At 48.4% G+C, this 24410-nt stretch overlaps 1 protein-coding gene and 1 pseudogene across 2 annotated transcripts in view; both read left to right on the forward strand.

Annotated features, from left to right (window-relative positions):
- Positions 1–3543: 3543 nt before the first annotated feature.
- On the forward strand, positions 3544–6683 carry LOC149355041 (uncharacterized; annotated as a pseudogene).
- Positions 6684–13215: 6532 nt separating this feature from the next.
- Positions 13216–24410, forward strand: part of LOC149355042 (polyisoprenoid diphosphate/phosphate phosphohydrolase PLPP6-like) — a 56774-nt gene continuing 45579 nt past the window's right edge. Inside the window, exon 1 of one of the 2 annotated variants that reach the window (XM_089583602.1) lies at positions 13216–13565. In XM_089583602.1, the coding sequence (XP_089439728.1) occupies positions 13558–13565 (8 nt within the window). In that variant the 5' untranslated portion in view covers positions 13216–13557. The remainder of the gene's footprint in view (positions 13566–24410) is intronic. The other variant, XM_089583601.1, reaches the window with a different exon arrangement.

Here is a 24410-nt window from a genome sequence, read left to right on the forward strand (position 1 = left end):
TGGGATCTTGGGTAACAGGATTTTAAGGCATTTGTTGTCCTTAATTCATGATGCACTGCAAGTGCATAATCAGTGACTGCCACTCTAGGCAGTCGATGCACATCAATCAGAACACAACATTTGAGCTCCGGAAGGCACAGGAAAAGTTTACTGAACACAAATGGACGAAAAACTAATTTTTTTTTGAAGAAAGAAGAAGAGTAACATGTATAGCAATATTTGGCTCAGGAGTACTCACAGAGAACAACAAATTTCGATGGCTCAGAGGGCACTCAACAAAACTGGACACTAAACATAACAAAAGCAGCGGTTATCAAACAAAAATTACAAAGTTATGTTCTAAATGCATAATTTGTATCACCAGTGAGTCACATTTGTATGGCATTTGCATGTGCCATACTAATATACATAAATAAAGTGCACAGAACATTTGCTGTGACAACTGAGTCGGGTGCTTTGACCATCGCTCCACTTCGGCCTCCTTTCGGGCTCGTCATCACTACAGCAAGAACAGCCTGGACAGCATTTTGCCAGAAGTGGCGAGAGTGTATCGGAGACCTCGTGGTGGGCGGTTCCCGAAGACTGAGCACGTGACCGAAACGACAGTGATTGGACGCTTTTAATTAAACTAAATTCCCGAACCAGGGACCTAGGGACGTGGTACCTATTTAAAAAGAACCTCAGTGCTCATTTTCAGTACCTAATTCTCCTCGATCACCACGTAAATGAATCTCTGTGGTTGTGGCGCACAGGAAAGCTCGAACCCGGGCTCCATTTGGTAGCGTGTTGAGTCGTCGGGCTGAGGAAAGTCTGAAGCTTCGGAGTTTGGGAAACGAAAGCAAGCAGTTCTAACGGCACTTTTTAAGGCACTTATTTACATACTGTAAAATATAAGAGCAAAGAGTTAAAAATTCAAGAGTTCATGACGTCGAGCGACTGGATGAGCCTTTTACCCAAGGCCCAGAGCCTTCGTTTTCAGTTACGGCGCTGTTTATATACCCTAAGGCTCCGCCCCTTCACCAGGCGGCAATTCAACACGACACACAGATCGGCACAGCACAGCACGGAGGCACCTGGTGCAGAGTCCACGCGTGGGAACTGGCGAGGAGGAAACGCAAGTCTGCACCTCTTTCGCACTGCGGTACAACGTTACTGCAAGCAGCACGTGTCCATCGAACACAGGTGTGGCGCAGACGGGCTGGCGCCGCGGCCGCATCTGCGCCAGCTTCCTCCGATTCGTTCCGGTTCCTCTCAGACGTGGTGAATCCCTTCTTCCCTGTCGTCTGTCCATCGACGGTCGCTTCTTGCGGGGACCAAAGTGAAGGTCGTTCGCACCGAGCCGAGCTTGGGAAGAGCTCCATCGGCCACTTCCCAGCTAGTCATCCTTTTTTTAATGGGGTCATCTTGGGGTCAAACGACCTTTCGAAATTTTCGCAGCTGAATCGGCCACCGTGATAATCGCGGGTCTCAAGCTGGGTCGTAACACTGTTAAGTTTCTCTATTCCTCGACCCGTCTCTGCATCAGCGTCAACCGCGATGTCCGAGGGCTTGCAGCTCGACGTCTGACTCGGCTTTTCGCTACCCGTTGGGTACGCTGTCGGGTCCGACGCAACGCAACAGTATATATTTAGGTCGCCATGTACAACTTGCATCTGGTTACATCCGAAGGTATGGTTACTACGCAGTTAACAGGTGCATGCCACCTGCCATGGTGGGCAGGTTTTGATGACGCCACAAGGTCATGTGACCTAGGTAGTAGGTTAGCCACCTGCTTGCACGCTCACAACGCCGCCGCCGACGACGACAACAGCGATGACGCCGGAATGGGAGTCGTGACCGATATGCATGCATGGAAGGACTGTAATCAACATTGCGTCATATATCTACTCTGCTTCATCCATTCCATGCAAACACACAACACACAGAATACACTTGATATACCACTTTGATCACATATCAATATCCCGAATAACAAAGCATAACCAAGATAAACAATGCAATGCAATGGCATTACAGTGGTAGAGCTCCAAATTCGCATTTGGCCTAACTGCGCAAACCGACCGCCATTTTTTTTTACGGTAGCACCACCCTAGTTAGTAATAAGCGAGCGTTCGTTATAATTGCAGCCGTTGTAAGTGGGCTTGACTGTATTTATCGCAGTTGTGGCGAACTGTTATGGCCTCTGCCGTGACCTCCATGGTGGCGGAATCGCCCTGACATCATTATAGTAGTGTTCAGACGCCATCTACTAAAATGTTCGAAGTGTACTAAGGGGAGCTTTTTCTGCAGCGCTAGCTGTTATTGTGACAGTTTCACGAATGGTGGAGGAAGAGGCTGACGAGAGCGGGAGGGAGGGACCACAAGCTCATGCCTCGCGCTTCGGGGTGCTTTCGTATATAGTCTCTTCGGGTGGCGCACAAGGTCTCTCGTGGACACGTGACCACCCTGTGCACGCAGCCCGTGACTCGCGCGCTTCTTGCCACCTTCGGTTGGGGCGCGTGGCCGCTACAAGATGCCGCTGCCAAACGCCTCGAAACGCCTGAAAACATGCAGAAATTCATCAAGTCCTCCCTCGCCTGTCTCGATCGCGCTTCGCCAACCGTGCTCACTGGTGACTTAAACGTCTACGCGAGGTCATGAAGTGCAAGCAATTAGATGCTGATGTCGCATCAGAGAAGTTCTTTCTGGAAAGAGGAAAACGATCCAATGAAGTCGACACCACCATGAAACGATGTGAGTGGATCTGCTGTCGGAGCAGGCGGTGAGTGTAAAATCGATCATGCATAATTGCATACAAATTTGACCACTGCGTTTGCTAGCTCTGTATTGTTTTCGTTTCTTGCACCCTGATTATGCCTTTATTGTGGCCAGGGAAATGCGTTCATATAATTAATAGCTTACAAACTGCGCCGCATTGTGACCAAATCCGTGCACATGTTTCGTGATGGTATCTGCTGGATTGTATTGGTTTCTTCGTTCAAGAGCAAAGTTTTTGTTTTTATTCGAGAAGTCTGCCATGAGGCAGACTTCTCTGCCCGTTAAGAGCAAAGTTCCCTACGTCAACATCTAATTGCTTGTACTTCATGGCGTCCTGTCGACGTTTAAGTCGCCAGTCAGCACAGTTGGGGAAGCGCGATCGAGACCGGCGAGGAAGGACTTTTTCTCAATTATGAATTTTTCCACGTTTGGATGCATGGTTTGGATGCTAGGTGAGCGAACGGCAACGAACAGGCGCTGCTCCGCGACGAGAGGATAGTGCAGTAGTTGGCCGGCAGTTCAAGAGAAGGAGCACCAAACTGCTCCCGTTAAAGAGTTCCAGAGACTTTACTGCCCGTTAAAGTCCCTCGATAAAAACATCAAGGTGCTTTACTGCCCGTTAGGGAGCTTCCATGCGCGCGCGTGCGCTTCATATTGCCCGCGTAGCGGCTGTTACGCGCCTTTTCCCGTCCGGATATCGCTTTTGTGTGAGTCGTGTTTATTGCTTTGGAGTCGCTATTTTGAAGCTTGCTCTTCGATTTCACCCTACACTGATGCACTGGTGACATGGGGAAGTGCTTCCTGACTTTTTGTGAGACTGGCTACAAGTCTTGTGCGGAAAAGTTGTCGCTTTTCAAGTCACCAAATGACGACGCCAGGTTGGAGGCATGGCGGACGGACCCTGAGTGTGAGAAACATTTTGCTCCGCATTTTATTCTAAAAACGTGGTCCTACAAAATAGATGATCGCGTTCTGGTGTCAGGGAGTAGGAGAGCCGGCCTAACAAAGGACGTTGTGCCTTCACTTTTCGAAGGAGCACCGAGTTACCTTACCAAGAAGATCAAGAGTCCCCGAAAAAGAGTGAAGCGGTTAGAGAGACCTGTGGCAACTTCTGTGCGTCCTCCGAATCACACCAGCATACCTGAGGGTTCATCACATGGTGCGGAAGTGTCGAAGACCGCAGCCACAAGCCGTGGAGAGGAAAACAGCGATGGCACGGAAGCTCTAAACTCGAGGACTTATTCGATTTGGCAGCGAACATGTGCCTACCAAGGTCATCGTGGGCAGTACATCGGATCGACGAAGAGGGGATCAAAGACGTTTTGGTCAGTGATGCTCTCATAGTGTACAGTGACGGAAGCTGCTGTATATTTAATAAGAAGTCTTTGGTCGTAAACTCTGACATGGCGGTCGAAGCCTACATTTTCGACAGGCCAGGTGACTGCACAGCAGTAGGAATCAGCCCGTCTGAGAGCATGGTAAGAACTTTTGACAGTGTGAACGTTTGCTGCGGCGGACCAAGTTCAAAAAGCTTTCCGTCTGTGCTGCAGGAATGTGCTCATGTGGATAACCAAAAAATGACAAATTCCCGTTATTATCGCCGGCAGGCGGCATATGTCGGCTATGCAGTGGCCTCCAGAACACTTTGCAATTGTATGCTGACCGCCAAACGGCAAGGGCAAAGCTAAAGGTACCGCTTCAACGGATCAGGCTTTCTGCTTTGAGGACAGGTGTACCGTCTGGCCAACTTGAAAGAATCAACGCGTTGCGCCATGCAAAAGCCGCTGTACTGCGGCCTCAAGCAAGGCTTTTAGCACGGAACAAATTTCTCATGAAGCAGCTGAAAAACTGTCAGCAAGAATTTGCAAAAGTGAAAGAGGAAGGGCTCGCAGAGAAGCTAGAAAGTGTTGATTTACCTGCAGCACAGTTGCTTCTTGTAAAGGAGTGCATTGCTGCAGCTGAATGCACACAGAAGATACACTGACGACTGGCTGCTGCTGTGCCTTTTGCTAAACATCCGAAGCCCTGCGGCATACTCTTTCCTGCCCAGCAATGCCATATTACTTCTGCCATGCGTTTCGACTATCAGGAAGTACATCGGGCTGAACTGTAGTCTTGACGAAGCGTTTTTTAAGGCCCTTAAAATGAAAGTTGCCCCTAAACCAGCATTTAAACGAAGAGGGATCCTCATTCTTGACGAGATTCAAGTCACAAAGGAGATCACGGTGAACTCACATACAATGACATATGCCGGGCTTGTTGACTTTGGTGAGAAGGACAGCCAAACAGCCAAATCAATGAGCCGGCTGATCACGGGCTTGTTTTCACCTTCGCACCGTTCAGGGAAAAATATTTGCAGCCAGTGGCTGTCTTTGCCGCCAAGGGACCTACGAAAGGGACGCTCCTAGCACAGCTACTCCTTCAATGCATTGTACACTAAGAAGAAGCGGGCCTTCTTGTTGATGGAGTTATTTGTGATGGCGCGTCTACTAATAGAGTAATGTGGAGACAGCTTGGAATCAGCGGTGCCCTGGGGCATGTTGTAAATACCTTTGAGCACCCACTGGATTCATCGCGAAAGGTGCACGTCTTCGCAGATGCACCTCATCTCTTCAAGTGCATAAGCAATCGTCTGTATGACGAGAAAGTGTTGAAGAAAGCCAGAAAGTTCATTAAATGGTCTTGCTACCGCGTCCGGTTTGTATACCAGACACCAAGAACGCAACTGAGCTGAGAGTAGGCTCAAAACTGACTTTCAACCATGTTAGTCCTTCTAACATACTTGAAAGGAGAGTGAAATTGGCAACGAAAATTTTCAACAGTTCCGTAGCAAAAGTAATTTTGTTTTACGCACGTAGATGAGCACCTCGGCTGCTTAATGTCGAGCCGACCGTTGAGTTTAAAATCTTTGTGAACAACTTATTTGATGCCCTGAGCCGGCGCTTTCGAAGGCCTGACTATAGACTGCAATGATCTTGAAGTTCTTGAGAGTGCCTCCGATTGGCTTGACGAATGGGAAGAAGTTGCAAAAGGAGAAAGTCCTCAAGATCTCATCCTAAGCCGGTCAATTGCGGAAGGGTGACGCTAAAATCTGCTCGTGAGCTTTCAATCTACCTGCTGACAAAGTGCGATTTCAGGAATGTCCTGACCGGAAAAATGAATCAGTACCCGTTGGAACGTTTTTTTTTTTTTTGGTGTCATTCGACACGCGGGTGGACAAAACGAACATCCAACTTTCCCAACGTTCTTGTAACTATACTGTATGCTGTCTCTTTACTCCCTCCTGAAGCCACCGCGGTTTGGTAACTGTTCAGCTTCCGAGAAAGAACAGTACGGCGTTGTGACTTTGGCTGACTTTAAGAATGCATATAAGAGCTCAGCATCGGAGGAGCTAAACGAGCTGGAGCAGCTGAAAGAGAGGCTTGACGGCCTAATCGATGAAGGGAGCTGGGAGTGCGACGAAGTGTTTGAATATGATAACAACGATGCAAGTGTTGTTGAGGGTATAATTTATTAAGTTACAGGGTTTGTATCTCGGAAAATTTTCAATCCGACCACCTACACTACGTGAAAAAAAGCACAGGAGGGTCCGAAAGGCTTGTCAAAGGTGCCCGAAGCTGAGCTCGTTAATTGCAAAACAAGGGGCAGACTCACGCACCCTAACATGCACCTCTATCAGCTTTTTATGGAAGGTGAAGAACATTTCTCTGAATACGCAAATCTGAGATGCCTACGATAAAACAATTTATGCTGTACTAGAGAAGTTCACTTTCACTTTCCCTTGTACTATCCCCAGAGAGGACATGCTTGCCAAGCTACTCCATTATTATAGGTATAAGCCTTCGTATGCGTCAGTACTGCTGTCAAGTGAAACGCAACTCATTGAAAAAGGCCAGGACTTGCGTAAAATGTCCAAACTTGTTTGACCACAAGGAGCCGAGCTGCGTGTACTGTTTGTTATTTTGATTGTATACACAACAGTAGAATTGAGGTGTTTTGTGTGTAATCCAGGTTTGCAGTTACTACTTTTTGCTTCATGTATGAAATAAACACACAACGTTCTACCCGAGTATAAGTTTCTTGTAGGCTGCAGAAAACACCCACTCATCATCCTCACAGAAATCGCATGCAGTTCTCGCCTAACCGCACTAGGGCATGCGTTCAGTCGCTTTCACACACAGACATTCATTTCCCCATCGGTGGACCGTAACCGCTGGACTCTCAAATGCGACTGCTAACTTGATGCGCCCTTATACCTCATTCTTGAGTGAGAAGTAAAACGAGAAAAGTTGCAAACAGTTGTAATATTGGCTTGCTTGGTTCCCGCTCTACCAAAGCTTCTCTGTAGCGTTATGTGTCGTCTTGCGCGAGCGTCGATAAAGGGGCTTTACGCTCGGCCTCATCTGTGGAGAATTTTTTTCAAACAGTTAACAGTTAACAAACGCCTAAAAAAATCAGCTGATGGCCGCAAGTTCTCCTGGAGCTACCTAAGGAGACGCTGTGCTAAAGCCACGAACTGTGCCGCTAAGGGCTCTAAAACCCCTCAATTAAGTTTATTGAGGGGCTTTAACATGGATGGATGGATGGATGGATGGATGGATGGATGGATGGATGGATGGATGGATGGATGGATGGATGGATGGATGGATGGATGGATGGACGGACGGACGGACGGACGGACGGACGGATGGATGGATGGATGGATGGATGGATGGATGGATGGATGGATGGATGGATGGATGCATGGATAAGAGCACCCCCTTTGAAACGAGGTGGTGGCAATTGCCACCATGCTCAGCTTTTCTTTATTTTTCTTCAACTGTGTTGTTAACAGGCACAAGTTGGAAGCGCCATCTGTCGAGCGAGAAGGAAGCACAATAGTATCTTGCAAGGACAGGCGACGGTTTGGATGTAAACTTAGTGGCGCCATCTAGTCGCAAAAAGTCAAAGCGCTTCAACTCTAACGTGGCCGCTGCGATCAGCTCCGGCGCCGCGGCGCGCTTCGATCGCGGAGGCCATGACTCTAGCATGCAGAAACTTTTTTTTTCTGCATTTAGTGATGAATATGACAAAAGCATTATTAGTATGTTTTTCTTCGCAAGCCAAGTGCTCGTGAAGCCGCTCCCTCCCCAGTTTTTCGCTCTCCCAGTCAGTCCCCTATGTTTCGGTGTTGAGTGATTGTATGCGCACGACGTCGTGTTCGCGGACCAGAAGTTTGTGCACGCACGACGTGGGTCGCTTGCGCCGTCTAGCGACGAAAATTGGCGTTCGCTCTCGCCGCGCGTATTCGCGTGCTGCGTGTTTTTTTCCTCTCCCCTGTCCATGCTCGACGGCCTCTACGTACCAGGTCGCTAGTGTGGACGACAGGCATTTCGGCGTTGCTGTGATGGAGATCTGCTTAGGGGAGAAGAAGTTCGCCAAACAAGCGTTCAGAAATTTTCCGAGTCAGAGCGAATACACTGTTCGTGACTTAATATAGCGTTGTGAACGAGCACTTTTTCGGCTTGCCTGCATGACGCGACTCTTAAGTTTGTTTGAACCATTCCCCTTCCCTCACCGCCACCTCCCGTCTTTCGCTTCCTTCGAGGCGCGCCCTCTCATAATGGTACACCGCTTGCCTCTGGTAGATACCGCGCGGCATTCGGCAGCGGAGTCCACCCTGCCATCGACGCGCATCGCCTTTGGGAGCAAAGCCAACTGTGTAGCATAAATGCGCGCTTGCTTGCTTTCTTTCTGTTACGTATTTTGCCTTATCATTGAAACTTCTAAGCAGCGCTCGGGCGCGGGGTGCGGGCGCTCGCGGTCGCGCCTGCCGCCAAATGCGCCTCTGTCTAGGCGGCCAAGAACGATTATTAGCGGCTTTGTTATTCTGGAACACGCGTCTGTACAGGCTACAGGCGCGCGCGCCACACACACACACACACACACACACACACACACACACACACACACACACACACACACACACACACACACACACACACACACACACACACACATTTTGCTCGCGACGCAGCAAAGCTGCAGCAGCATTGGAAACATTGGACTGACAATTTTGTAAACAAGACTGACGTAAACAAATAAGTTAAACGCGCTGCTTAGAAGCGGACGACTTTTCACCACTCCCTCCGCCTTTCCTCTCGGGCCAGCAGTTAGGAAAAATAAAAGTAAAAAAAAGACACAAATGCGAGTGTAAGGACGTTAAGTAATTGCAAAGTGTGTGGTGTGTCGTATGACCGGCTGGGACGGAGCGGTGGGACCGTGGCCTCCGCGATAGAGCACAGAGCAGCGGCGCGCCGCCGGAGCTGATCACGGAGGCCACGGAGAAACAAAGTTGATATTGGTTTTTCTCGTCAGAAGCGCAAGCGTACCACGTCGTGCGTGTACAAACTTCCGGTCGATGAACACGACGTCGTGCGTATACAATCACTCTTCGGTGTTTGTGTGTTTTAGTGCGCGCGTCTGCGCAGCCCGTGGCGCGAGCGTCTACAACAAGGTTACAACAAGGTAAACCCCTCACGACAAAGAGGTTGATCTACAGTCAGTTTGCAGCGCTGATCTTTGCATGCGCACGCAGAGGGGCTAGGATTCAAACCGCTCGCTACACGTGGCGTAATCACGAGGGGGGAACCGGCTCTTTCCTTTTCACTATATTTTTACTTTTTATGCCTAGGCTTCGAGGCTTCAAGGCCGTCGCTGGACGCTCCCTCCCAAGTTTCTTTTTTTCAGAAGCGACCCTGCGCATGGCAAACCGAAGGTGTCGTAGCTGTGTTTGTGCAGCGCTCGCAATGCAGTAAGCGCAGCTTACGCAAGCTTACTGCGTTATGTGTAGTAATATAGTCTACTGGCCGGGGCATTTTTAAACCCGCTGAGCAGGCCGTTAACAGAAAAGTAGTGTTAATGTCTGTATATGCAGAGAAAATGATGATTAAAGTGCATGCAGCTTCTCAAAGAAATGCTTGCAATAGATGCGTATTATTTTTGTAATTAATGCTGGGGTATGTGCCATTATCATCACTCATTTTTGCCTTACGGTAACTTGTTACGGGACAGACGGTATGCTAAAACGTCTTCGGACGTGCGCAGCGCGGTAACTTAAACACGGTAACGACATGCTATAACTACTATCTGAGTGTCTCCCCAAGTTTCCCACCTAGCTACTCCACCCCACTGTCAAGAGCCGAATGTTCTGCCCACCGTGCCACACGTGCATCGGTGACGTTAGACGGGAAAGCTCTCTACCTTAACGTTGTGCACCATTCATTCATTCATTCATTCATTCATTCATTCATTCATTCATTCATTCATTCATTCATTCATTCATTCATTTAATTTTCTGCGCCTGTTAAAATCGACGGCAACAATCAGTCTTCGGTTAAATCCGTCTGAGGCACTGCCGTTGCTCCCACGGCAGAAATAAACTCCTGATTCAACTTCCGTGCAGGACGATGACATCTCATGTCGCGTGACCTTGTTGCAAGTCACAGCTATATCATTTAAAATGCGATAAATGGTAGCCGTATCGTTTGCACTGTAGAAGTTACGGGCTACGCTTTCGAGCATACGGAAGCGCCGGCGGAGCACGTCATTCGTCAGCTCAGAAACAGAACGCGCTATTTAAACCCCCTCTCCTTACGTGACAATCTTTACTCGACGAAACATGCTAAAAAAGTGTATTTCACAAACTTCATTCACTTCAACTTACAAAGCAGTGATTTGAGCCGTTTGGTGCATGCCTTTTAAAGGAATTGCAAACTACAGAACACGGATACGATGGTGGCAGACCGAACAGGACGCTTACTCGTAACCGCCTGTTTGTTAGTAAACACGAGCAAAAATTGCTACGCAAGGTAAGCAAACGATTCTAATGTCATTTTATCACTGTATTTCAAAACTGGGAAGACAGCCGGTTTTTTTTTTTTTTGCACTTTGCACAATTGTTATGTCAATTTCGGTAGCATTTATTGCCCGGGTTTAGCTGTGTTTACGAGTGGGTAGGAGTCAGCGCCCAGAGCAGAAGTGCGCGAAGCATCTGTCACAAAAGAGGGGAACACATTTGAGGCATTCCATCCCCTTAGCTCTTCGAAGAACTGACGCGTCTATCTTGACTGCTGTCGTCAAGTTGGCTTGCTGTACTCTCTACTCTTCGGCGACATTATGCTCCGTACACTATACTGCCGGTGGTTATTTCTTAGAAGCATATATGGTAGCTAGCCAGCACTTCATTCCGCCTTTTCGCACCGCATCCTCTCGGTGCGCTGTGCTTATTTCCTTTAAAACGAGGACAAACTAAAGTTTGCTTGTCTCGATAGATTACCGCGATATCATGATAAAGTGACTGCTTTTAGTGAAAATGGAGCTTTTATAAGGTAACAAAAAGGACCAGAAAATGAAGTGCAGGCTCGGGCACCTCCAGGCCATCTTTGCAAGTAATTTCCGGGCCTATAGACAAAACGCGGATCCGTGAGGCTAGGCCAAACCGCAATTCACTTCCAGATGGTGATCACGGAGTTTTTTTTTTTTTTTCGATATGGACGTCGAGAGTTTGAACCATGCGGTGGGAAAGCTTTGAAATCTGATTATCTCAGCAATAAACGCGTATCTTTCCTCCGCAAACGCACTAGCAGAGCGCCGCAGAATCGACCTTTACTGAACACGATAGATGCATGGTGTCATCGGTGTCCCCTTCAGAAAGACTGAATAGAGTTCCATATGTCACCGTTTCGGACCGATTTTTTTTTTCGTGTAATCAAGAACTTAAAAGAGATATTGCCTTGAATGATCAGTATTCACTTCGGCATCCAGGTACAAAATTCACGCTGTCTTGCTTTTCTAGCTTCCGTGATGTGATACGTACCGCCGCTAAAATAAAGCAGCGCATATTAGGGGCCGAAAAGAACTCCTCTTCAGAATATCCAGAAGAAAATGCAGAAGCACAGAAGTACGGCTGACAGCGTGCCTGCCGCGCCCGCAAATGTCAAAGCGCCAGTGGCGCGTGCAAAAATTCGAGATCACTGAGGTAACCCGCGTTGGAGTAATGCGAAAGCAATGACGTCTGCACATTTCAAGTTATTTTGTTTTTAATTGGTTCCTTAATTACCCAATTCATTCACCTTACTTCATAATTAACTCACCTTTATTTACAATTAATGCACCTTAATTCCATCTTAGCACTTTCTATAATCATTATCCATTGAATGCATTTTGATTAACTGCACATTTTCCCTCCTATCACCCCAGTATTCATTCCGGACTTTCAAATTTGGCGTCACGCGTTGGCTCCGCCCACACTTCCGGTCACGTGGTCCCATACGTCCGGCATTTTCAAATTTAGCGCCACCTTTGCTCTGACCCCACCCACTTTTTCAACATTTTTGGCTCTAATTAATTAACTATTCATCCGATTTCGAAATTCTTTTTTTTTGCGCAGCATCCTCACATCATCCTTTTTAGATTACAACCACTCGTTTGACGCTAACTTTTCTGAGGTACCCACAGCTGCTGCCGACACATTTTGCGAACGCGACCCCGCCGACATAGCCTAGTGATGCTTTCGCAATAATAACGGCACGGACATTCCTTTGCATGGTGACAAGTGCGCAGACTGTAGACTAGTCCTGTTTCAGATAACCATTGCCCAGCTTAACCTACATTGCGACTTCCAGCTACGTTGGAGGGAAATGTGCTAACAACAAGCGTGATTTTAACATGACGGTGCGCAGATGTGAACTTTTCTCCGAGCCCACGTGACGCTGACTGTGGCCCAGCTTTAACTCTCAGTAAAGTTCACGGTGTTACTAAGCCGCCGTAGCTTCAGTTTCCTCGCACTGGGACTATGCATATGTATGCTCAATCAAAATTTTGGCTTGGGCGGGTTGACATGTTTGTGCTGAGATCTTTAAAATCAGCGCGAAAAATACAGGATGAACAAGCAACATTTAATGTCAGGACGGGTGGTGGTACGAATACCGAAAACAGAACAAAAATTACTCTTCCTGAAAAACAACTCGTACGCCCTCATTTGAAGCTACCGCCCTGTTACTAAGTGTTCCTTTTCATCCTGTCTCTTTTGCGCTGCTTTTTCAGAAAAAACCTCTCAGAACTTAAAAGCAAAACGGACTGATTCCGTCGCCCTGGCCTCGAGAAACAGGACCAGCTGAAAAAAGAAACTGTCTTACACTATGTGATCTTTTCTTATCTTTGGTAGCGTACCTCTTTTATTTATATATTTTGTGTGTGTGTGAACGCGACCAACGCCAACGCGCAACGCAGTTGCTGCCGCGCAAAGTATGATCGTCGCATCCAAAAGAATGTGCTGCGGCGCGACTCGAAATCTCGGCAACGGAACCGAAACTGAGCGCTGAAACCGAAAGCGAAATCAACGGAGGTTTACTTGGAGGGCGCGCGCATCGAAACCCGCTTGGGTTTACTGACCCGCTGCCGCAGCTGCTGCCTGCTGCTCTGTCCGCTTCATTCGCGTGGCACTCGTGCATTCGCGCAGCACCTTGGGACGGCACCGCGCGCGTGCGAGTTTTCGGAGCGAGCGGCATCGCTGTCTTATCCGCAGGTCGCGGGCCCGGCCTCACAACCCTGCCCGTCGGCGTGACTGAGACCGGCTGCGCCCCCCGTTATCTAGCTCCACAATGGGTTCGACCAGCTGATAAGGAGCCTCGTGTTGACTCTCTCCATCCGCCCCCTAAGCCGCCGCTGTCTGCCAGTGTCGACGAGTGCAACGTCGCTCGTTACCTCCTTCGAGTGCCCTGCACGCGAGTCGGCGCACCGGCGTGTGTCACCGGCATCATGAAACGGTGAGTGCGGTGTGCCGTTCCTTCCACGTTCCTCATACGTAGCTTTGAGTTAGGTCAGCTTACGTCTAATAGCGGACTTAAACTGGCCTTACCAAAGCGGAGGCAACCAGCTGCGTTAGTTCCTCCGGTTAGATTGGCCAGTTTTTCTAAACTTTCGTCGCATTCAACCTAACTCCGACCGGTTTTTTTTCTGAGACTGATTTAATTCGGTAAAAAGAAAGCTGCACGTTTCAGCATTGCGTACTTCACGAGCTCCATTATGTTTTGTCCCTTTTTTTTTCGTTTACGTTTCTAAACTGGGGTTTCTTTCAGCTGGTATCATTTCGCCGAGTTACGAAACCATCCAGAAACGACGCGCCCTGCACTTATTAGAGCCTGTCTCAATTGTGTGCATGGCAAACACAGAACACTCGCAACGGTGTACCATTGTATCTTGCCTTGTGTGCCGCGCACCTAGAGGTCCTGGTGTCCATGCCTCGCGTTGATCTTTTTTTTTCTAACGTCAATTAACTGGAGAGCCCGTAGACAACACACTGGTGCAGCAAACCGTGGTCGCAAAACAATGCTGTCACCAACGCATAGACTCGACCTTGCGTGAGTTAAAAGCCATCGCGTGTGGCACGGCTAGTGTCCGTATAGAGAGTAAGTCCACTATACCACCTCATTTATACATGACTGTGCGTCACTGGAGACCAGTCGCAGCGTCATGCTATGCGTGCGTTGTTTCGTGCGTATGTACTACAGTGCACGTTTCACTGCACACCGAGGTGACCAGCAGAGCCTGAATTAAGCTGAACTTGCTGTTACGCCTAGACTGCTTCTTTCAGGGTTTGGCCGAAGCACGCCGCAACACTTTCGGCTCAGAATGTTGCACGTCGCCGCGGTGACCGTGCCCTAATTGTCACTAATATTTTTTGAGCGTCGCCCTAACTGGAGCACGCCGTAGATGACAGTTAACGTGCTCGGTGTTGCCGTTTGTGTGCGACGCTGGGGTTCATGTGTGCTACTACTGACGCTGTCCAGTTAATGAGCAAATTTCCCCGCGTCAAAGTAAAATATGTAAACTGCACTTCCCCCTGGCGTAATTTTTGCCGAATAGGAAATCTCAGTGCAGTGAGCGTTTCTCGCGGTCCCTTACACGCTTTCCTCCGGGATTGCGCAATCCCCCGACAAGAGCACGTAAACACATACAATGGCACGTGATACTGAACTCTCAAAGTGGACCGGATGTACTCCGCTCGCGATCTGTTCGGCAGCGCGGCGTCTCCTTCGGAGCTAACGCCGGCTAGACAATACAAAACAAACGGGGCGCTCTTGGCTACTGATCCCAAGGTCGCGGGATCGTATCCCGGCAGTGGCGGCCGCATGCAATAGCATCCATTTGCGGGGCGATGTCAGCGCACGTTGAAGAATCCCTGGCATTCTGAATTAATCTGGAGCCCTCCACTATACGGCGTCCCTCACAACCGACGTGTCAATTCGTCCATGAGTCCCAGTACGAAAAACTGCAGCTGATTGAAATCGAATTTCAGCTACTCCACTTCTCTAATTGTTCCTTTGGAGGGAAGTGAAAACTGTCTTCATTTGTCAAACTGAGCGAGAGAGAGAAATCAGTTAGCGCATGTGACGTGCAGAATTCCGCGCCTGCGTCAACGAATTCGCCTGTTCAGTTTCTCTGGAGGCCTGCAGCGCAGTTGAAAAAAGCCTGTTTAATCAACGGCAGTGCTGTCGCGATATCTTTGTTAACTCGCCCGACTACGAGAAAACTTCCCGGCGTTTTGTTTTTCTCCTACTGAAGTGATTGTTCGTTTAAATGTGGTCAGCGCGTTACGAGGGTGAAGATGCGATACGGCGAAGTTTTGGGAAACTCAGTAGAGATTATTGATTCCTTACTTGTAGCCTATATCTCCGCATTTTTGCCGGTTTGTGTAGGATGGTTAAGATATACAAACGAAAAGCGCCAGGTACGGAAAAGTGTGTCCAAGATGCACAGTGTTTTCACTTTGTCTTGCTGTTGATCTACTCCACACACCCTGGGACGTTTCTTTTTTGACCCTCTAAGGCGCTTTGTACAAAGTTCTCTACATTTACAAGCGGCATGATTTTTCTATGGGTGTTCTACCTAGCACGTATTTCTATTTCAGGCGAGTTTAGCATCCTTCGTACCACAAATAACTTTTTTATACCAACTAGTAAGCCAGCAAATATTTCTGAAAACAGTGAACGCGGTAGCACGTCATCCGCCATTTTCTTGCAGACAGATTTGATCACCAGAACGTCAATATTTTTTTCTTATTTCTTAGCGCCACGTGCATCCTCGAAACAGTTATTCCACGATTCGTAGGTTGCTAATTTCATAAATCCCGGGAAGTTAATATTAAGGCGACAGCCTTTAATGGCAAATACTGTCGTCCGTTAGCAGAGTGTGTCACACCTTTGGCAGTGTTTAACTGGTTTTAAATCAAGAAATAAAAAGATAGGAGAAGACGAATGCTTGCTTCAGGAGGAAAAAATGAACCTAAAAGCCAGGTTTGATGACTGTAGATTAATTAATTAATGATAGGAAAAAATATCGAAATAGCGCAGACGTCGATATAGCCACGGGAACGGTGTGGCGTCACAACCACTGGAAGTCGTCACGGCATAGTGAATATTGTCACAGAATGGTCGGAAAAACGTCGGATTTTTGTCAAATTAGATGGAAGAAGGTGTGATTAAGCGTAATCAACATATAAGATCCCCGAAAGATGTATAATTTGGGTGTCGATGTAGCCACGGGAACGGTATGACGTAACATCCACCGGAAGTCGTCACGACATAGTGCCTCGGCTTTCGCCTCTCAACACTTTAGTTGCCAAAGTGTCCTCGAGATTTTTTTTTAATTTCTTCGCACCCAACTGTTTGTAAGAAATTTTGCCCATGTTTGTAAAAATTACACTAGTGCGTTCCGTTGGAAAACTAACGGAGTGCATTGTCGGATGCCTGAATATCCGATTTTTGCTGAAAAAGTAGTTTTGAATATAAATGATAAATGGCGCCGGAAAGGGTACATAAATGAGCCAAGACACTCGAATCAGTGCCGAAGGATTGTCTTAGGTAGCTCTTACGCCTGCCTAATGCATTCGAACACATTTTCCGTGCGCAAACTTTTGAAGGAAAGATAAACATAGGTGACAGGGCTAACCTTGTCACCTAGCAGCACAAAGATGGTGCTGCTAGGTGACACACACACACACACACATTATATATATATATATATATATATATATGTATCTCCGGACAGTTGACGCACAAAGGTTGTGGCAGGTCAAAGTGCCAATTTCGTGTGTTTCAAGTGTCGATATTAGTTGCTAAATTTGGTACTTCGTTATACCTAGCTTTAGCATATTTCCTAGTCGCACCGCCCATCATGTTTCGGCACGTTTTTTCTGCACGGACCGAAAAGTAGAAAAAAAATCTCAATTTGTGTCGTTCTGCCGCACCTTCCCATAAAATACATCTGCGCGCGTGGCACCGGCTTCGGAAATGTTAATGAATGGAAGGCATTCAGAGCTTGTCGTTTCGTCTGAGCGTGTTGCACGGGTATTGCGAAGGTGGTTTGATAAGTTTCGTAAATTTAGTATGATTAAATTGCGGGCCAGATATCAGCGAGATGACCGTTGTTCATTGATTTGATGCAAGCGTGTCACTTGGTACGAAAATAAAAAAGACTACTAACGTGTAGTTGTAAACATTTTTGTTAAAAAGTAATGGCCGCGCCTATCAAAGCTTAATTTGATGTGAATGAGGACATGTACACCAGCGTCTGATACTTTTTGTGCTAATGAAGTCAGGAGACATGCACTCAGACTCAAAATGAAGCATGCTCCGGATGGCGAATTCAGCTCACCCCCACTCCGGGCTTTGCTGAAAAATTCCATGGCCACACGACAGACGACGAAAGCGCACAAGGTTGCTGATACTGCAGACATCCCACATCAGAGTACAGAATTCTGGACGATGAATCGCGCAGTGGAAAAGCAGGTTGGGCGATATATGGCCTGTAAGGATGCGCGATGGAATAAACCGCAATATAGGCCAAATTCCTGCCTTCCTGAAATTCCTGACTGCCCTCCAAAGGCACTGGAAACGGGATACTTCTCTGTAGGACTTCCTACGTAGATGCGTGACTGAGAACGTAGTAACAATCCGCTATTTCATCTCGCCCACCTTGAGTAGCGAAAAATCAGCAGTGAAAGCGGTACTTAGAAAGCAATATCGCCTCTTGACACACCATAATCATGCACATGCTGACTAGTCGTAGGCTCTATACACCCGGGGTTGATTTTAACATTTGCCATGTTTTAGCCTGAGCCAACCAGAAACCTTGCTTCTGGCGCTCTTTGGCCTTAAATGCCCTTACGCCAAAAAAACCTAGCATCATAAAAGCAATATCGGGAAAGCCGTTCACAGAAAGCAAAGCTTGTTTTCTCGAACGCGAAGTTGATGTCCATTATATTCTGGGGAAATTCTCAGGCTTATTGTGTACGGCCGAAACAATTCTATTGCACGATGTTATTGGACTGTTAGAAATAAGGAGTGAAGGAACAAAGGGGTCAATTGGAGCAAAGGAAGCTGCTCTTTCAGCAGGACAGCTCGCCGTTCCACTAACCGGCCCTCGCAGGGGCGAAATTGCCTGAATTAGGCTCCGAATTTGCTCCTTACCCTTGTTTTTCGTACTAGGCCGCGTAAGATTTCATTGTTTTGACAACGTGGCAATCGTAGTCGTTGGGAGGAAACCCTTGCCCGGTGGAAATGTCATTCCCGCTGTTAGTGCGTATTACGCTGCCCTTCGCAGCGCCTGCTTTTCTGACAGGATGCTTGGGGCCTCGTTGCAGAAGATGCGCAGCCTTTAACTGACACCTCGTAGAGCAATAACGAACATTAAAAAAAATGCCTAGCTTGTATTCCTCCCAAAATGTCATGGACCGCGTAGCTTAAATTTGTTGCGTCGCGTGCAGCAGGCGATATGTCCTACTTCAACACCAAGATGCGCCTGTAGCAGAAGCGTTCGCGACCCCCGCCTATATGTAACGTTTGAGGAGTTTGCCTCGCGTCGCATGGTTTGAATAACTGCGCATGTAATTAGTGAGTGCACATATAACAAATGTTTTTTTTTTATTTGCATCACTTCTAAAGAAGACGAAGAGTTATTGAGTTCACCCATTTGGACGGGAAAACAGTGCCACTGGCTGGCTTATTGCGCCATAAAGTGATTTAAATTCAGAAGCGCAAGATGCCGGGCTAGATGGTATTGCATAATGAAATAAAGCAGCGCAAGGAACGGGACGAAACACGAAGGAGCAAAACACAGACACGGGCGCTGGGTGTAAGCAGACTCATTCGGAACAACTCGTCCCCTGTAAAACCGGCGTCGTCTACTCTCTGTCCGTATCCTGTGGGAAGAGATACATTGGCCTAACAGGCAGGGGCCTCAATATTAGGCTTCAAGAGCACAGGAACATTGTAGACAGTATTGCAATTTCTGGGCACCTTGCCAAGCACTGAAAAAAGTTCAAACGTAAGGATGTTGATCCGGACGAAACCTGTTCCCCAGATTTCAATCGCTGCACAATTCTTGCTAGAGGACGGGATAGGATATCCAGGGAAATCGCAGAAGCGTTCGAAATCCACAACGCAAAGGAACAATGTATGAGCACACCCTCCCTGTGCTTGTCGCAAAAAGAATTGGATTTTCTTAGAGGCAGGGTAAATGTTCAATCCTTTTCTTAAATGCCCCTCTCTGTCATTTTTGTTAATCACCTTGTGCCGCGATTTTAGTCCCGTCTTTTCACCTTTAGTTTAACGCCGTTTTTTGCCTTTTGGCCATGTATATATCTGTTTTCATCGGTTTCACTATCCGTCCCGGCCTCTTACACCGTGGTTTTTATCGCACAAGTAAGCTAAACTGGGCTAGTCGGAGCAATTGCATCTTCGAAAAACGTAGCGCGAAACACAAGACACAGGTAAGGTGAAGACAGGACACGAGCGCTTCTCACGACTAAATTTTTTATTAGGAAGGATAACAGAATATATACCATAGATATGGAGGCGAAGAGAAAGAAGGAAAAAAAACAAAATAACAACTCAAAAGACAAGAACAAGACGAGGAGATAAGAGGCCGGCGATGGAAGCAGGTACATAGCATAGCAACATAAAACACGTGCACAGTTACTTGACAACTGATTGGAGGTACACAATCTCACTTTTTGTTAAGGCGATCGATGCGTCACTAATACACTCGCCCCCCCCCCCCCCCCCCCTTTCGCGGGAAATCGCAGAAGCGTTCGAAATCCACAACGCAAAGGAACAATGTATGAGCACACCCTCCCTGTGCTTGTCGCAAAAAGAATCGGATTTTCTTAGAGGCAGGGTAAATGTTCAATCCTTTTCTTAAATGCCCCTCTCTGTCATTTTATCGCTTTTTGTCTTTTTCGGCCTTTCACTTTTTTATCGTTTTTACCCTTGGACGTTACTACACTGTTTCGGTGATTGTGCAGGATCGCCTTGGAACCCCCCCCCCCCCCCCCTCTTTGTACCTTACATATGTGTCCTGCATCGAAATAAAATTTCAGTTGTTAGCAGCGCCGGTGTCTGTGTTTTGAAAATGTTTTATGAGACACCAGCTTCGGCTACGCGATTTACCAAGCTTACAGTACTCCACACGCTGCATTAGACACGCTATACCGTTTGTGTACTTGTCCTTCCTTTATGTTGAGGAATTTCATACCGGGACAGTGCTGTCTTGTATTTCTGGACATTAAAGGGACATTGAGGATGATAAAGCCGAAGTTTTTCTTTATCGATACGGAGTTGCGTTCTAATCGCAAAGTGACCGCTCATCGAAAACTGAGCTTTTGTAAGCTAGATAAGGTCAAAAAACGGAATGCAGGTGTCGCCATCACCGGCCGGTTTCGCATTTCTGCGCGGATCCCAGAGGCTACGCTACATAGCCATTCACTTCAAAATGTAGGCAACCCGTCCTTTGGGTAAGGACGTTGCATGCTCTAATCGAGTGGCGGGGCGATTTATAAATCAAACTTCCTCGGCGATAAATGCCGCCGGACAAATATGAACATAACCCGAGAGTGCCAAAAAACCACTGAGAACAATAACTGCATGAAGCTGTCCTCAGCGTCCCTTTAAAAGGGGCAGGACATCAACTCTTTCGTTTTCTTTTGTAATGGTACGGGTGGGGATGGGGGATAATAACGTACATCGCCGTGTGGAACTCGTCTCCAGCCGGTCAGTAATTTATGATTCAGCAACCTAACTGTGCCTTTCACGTCACAGCCAGTTTTGATTTCGTGAGGCGTACAGTATGGTCCACTGTGTTAAAGGGAACCTCGCGCCGCGTGGCCGCCGCGCTCCGCGAAGCGCCCCTTTTGAGAAGAGGCGAGAATCGGCGACACCAGGCACATGCTCAGTAACCGGGGAAGGTGGAGCCAGCCCCGCGTCGTCTGCTACGGCGCTCTTTGGCGCTTGGCTTGCTGATGTAGAAACTGTGGAACGCGACGGCTGAATTAAACATAAAAACAGATTTTCGTCGCAGCTACGTAATGAACGTGCGTGTCAGCAATATATTTTTTTTCCTTTCCGATTCTTCTTAGGCATTTTTTCCGCGATGCAATAGCGGGGCAGGAGGGACATCTCTAGTTCCCGTCCACTTTCTGTTCTGAACATTGTGAGGCGCGCTGGATGGATGGATGGATGGCGGCCGACAGCGCGCCTCTCAATTTGCTGACGCATGAACACGCAGTACGCGGGCCGCGGGCGAACGGACCGTCGTGTGACCGTCAGCGCGCCTCTCAAAGTGCTGACCAAGGAGGATATACAAATTCTATATATCCTCCTTGGTGCTGACGCATGAACACGTAGTGCGCGGGCCGCGGGCGAACGGACCGTCGTGTGAATTGGCCTTTACTGAGCATGCGCCTGGTGTCGCCGATTCTCGCCGCTTCTCAAAATGGGCGCTTCGCGGAGCGCGGCGGGCGCGCTGTGGGAGGTTCCTTTTAACAGTGGACCGTACTGTACAAAAGGTGCGATATAATAGCTCTCTGTGCACTCGCAGTCATTCCGACTCCTTAGGCACGCTGGCTAAGGGTTGCACCGAATCAAAACAACGGATCAACAATTCCGTTGCGGCGTGGGGGGTCAAAACACGCAGACAGGCAAGCAAAAGGCTTCAGCGCCAAACTGCTTACTGGACAAACTTGCGCGCAGAAACAGCAAACTCGGCGGCGACGATAACAGCAAGGACGGCCGATGGACGGTGCCGAGGCAGTTTCCTGATAACACGCCTGAAACACAGCCGCCGCGGTGGCTCAGCGGTTATGGTGCTCGACTGCTGACCCGAAAGACGCGGGTTCGATCCCGGCCGCGGCGGCTGGAATTTCTTTGGAGGAGAAATTCTAGAGGCCCGTGTACTGTACGATGTCAGTGCACGTTAAAGAACCCCAGGTGGTCGAAATTTCCGGAGCCCTTCACTACGGCGTCTCTCATAGCCTTAGTCGCTTTGGGACGTTAAACCCCATAAACCAAACCAAACCAGCCTGAAACACAATCTCGAACATCATACAAACTGTTTCCGTGGTTGCATTCGTTTGAGGGAAGTACTGTCGTGTCTGACGGGGCCGAGAAACTGATAAAGCCGCGTGCCGGCGGCGCGCGACAACAGGCATGGAAAAGCAACGCTTGGCAGTAGTGCCAGTTTTGTAGGCCTCACGTGACCTCTGCCCTACTTGTGACGTCATAGCGGCCGTTCGACCGCTGGAACTGAATGTAGCGCGTACCTTGGCGTTCAAAAGCCAGGGGTTTTGTAAGCTCTATATTTTGAAAGCGCCATTTTGCGACATATGCAATCGCCTCATGCACTGTTGCACTCCTGCATAAAGTATGACTGCTTCCAAGGAAAGGCTCCGTTTATTACAGCGCGTGCAGGAAGTTTTGGCGTCCTCTGAGAGCGCTCAATTTAAATCTCCTGGGCGTCTTCGCCCGTCGAGACGCTTGCACATTTGTTGCTCCATGATTTGTGGACACTTTCTGTGTTCAAAAGCTTTTCTGGAGACCCTGCAGTTTGGTTCCTCGACGCATTTCTATCCATTGCTTGCTGTCCTTGGTGACCTCGGTTGCCCCAGAAATGATCTGTCGTTTATAGTTATAGCTATTCCCTGTACGTGGGCGCCAAACATTTCGGCTGTTCTTTCGGCACGCGGTGCATGCACGCTAAACACAGAGCGCAAAAAAGTTTCTGGGCATAATTTAGAGAATGCAGCATACATGCATGGACGACTGGCCGATGATTGCGCATGTCGTCCGTGCTACGCTTGACATCTGGCTGAGAGCACCTACCGCCGACAAATAACAAAATGGCTCGGAACGGAGGGTTTCAAAACTCTTAATACGCCCGGTACTCCAGAGGATAGGACAACAGCATGAAGGCGACCCCCTCGGGGCCGAAACGATATCGCATGCGCAGCTGCTAGCTGTCGTCCCAGGCTTCAACCGGGTTCGCGCGGCCGCGGAAAAGCACGCTCGATGTGAGGCCGTTTCGCCTTCAAGCAGACACAAAGGAAAGAGTGGGACGCACGGCGGACATGTTGGCGGCCAGCTGCGCTGTGCGTGGGCGTCTGGGTAACGAGACAATTCCCCCTTGTGGAAAGCACAGCCGCAGGCGAATGCGCTCGGCCAGATCGAGTCGAACTTTGCCGTCGAGTGTATGAACGATGCGTGCTTCCGGTTCTTGCGATTTCTTTTTTTCGATTGCCCAGGCGACGACCCGCTCGAACTAGGTTGTCTCTCTTGCACCGATAAAAGCACCAATATATGTTTCCGCCCGGTCCACCGCGGCTTCGGAGACGGCTAGAATCATATATCTACCCTTTCTGGCGACCATTTCGTCTTGGGGTACTCGAGGAGCAAATTTACTCAGCCAGGAAAGTGTTCGTGCAAGTGGACCCCGGAGACCCTGATTTCTGACAGTGCTTCATGCTTTATCAGTACAGCTTCAATGCGGCTCTCGAGTGCACCGTAGCTGCCCATTCTTTCCTGGGTTATTCGTCTCAGATACGCGGTTCTTGTTACCAGACGTGCTCTATCGATAGGCATCGCTTCGAGGGTTGGTCATGAAAGCGCTACTTTCATGCATGTCATAGTACGCACGCGAAACCCTGAGAGAATATTCCCTTCGCGGTTGCTGTTATCTTGGGGGCAGGAAGAATAACGCGAGTGTTTGGCAATGACGCTGCTCATACAAGACCGCATGTCGTGCATCGAGACGCAGGAAGGTAGGAGCTTCACCAATACGGGAGTACGGGAGCTCCTTCCACACGTCGCTGGCCAATCGGCAACAGCTCGAATCGAAACAATAATGCTTGCATTATGGCTTACCGCATGTCTTGCCACTCCGAATAAGTTTGGGCTGGCGATACGCTGTTGATAATCGTGGAGAACGGGTTTGGCTTTCCGTAACATGGATGGATGGACACCAGCGCCCCCTCCCCTTGAAACGCGGTGGTGGTGCTTGCCACCGCGCTAACTATATTTTCTTCTCTACACAAACATTTCCTTTTAAGTATTAGCGAGCCCTGCGCTGGAATTCACCTCCACAAATCTCAGTACATTTAGGTCGTGCCGAATTTGATTCCTGGTAATCCTTATCTTTACGGCGTGCTTCCTTGTCTTTCGGCCACCGGTCCTTCAACAGTGTTTTACGGATGTCTGCAGCAAAGACATTCGCATTACCGTCATGACTGAACCCAAGAATTCAAGGGACGTTCTGAAATTATCTCACGATTCTTTCCGGTC

Source organism: Amblyomma mixtum, chromosome 3, assembly GCF_055824585.1.
Source record: "Amblyomma mixtum isolate Tamu chromosome 3, ASM5582458v1, whole genome shotgun sequence".
NCBI classification, from domain to species: Eukaryota; Metazoa; Arthropoda; class Arachnida; order Ixodida; family Ixodidae; genus Amblyomma; species Amblyomma mixtum.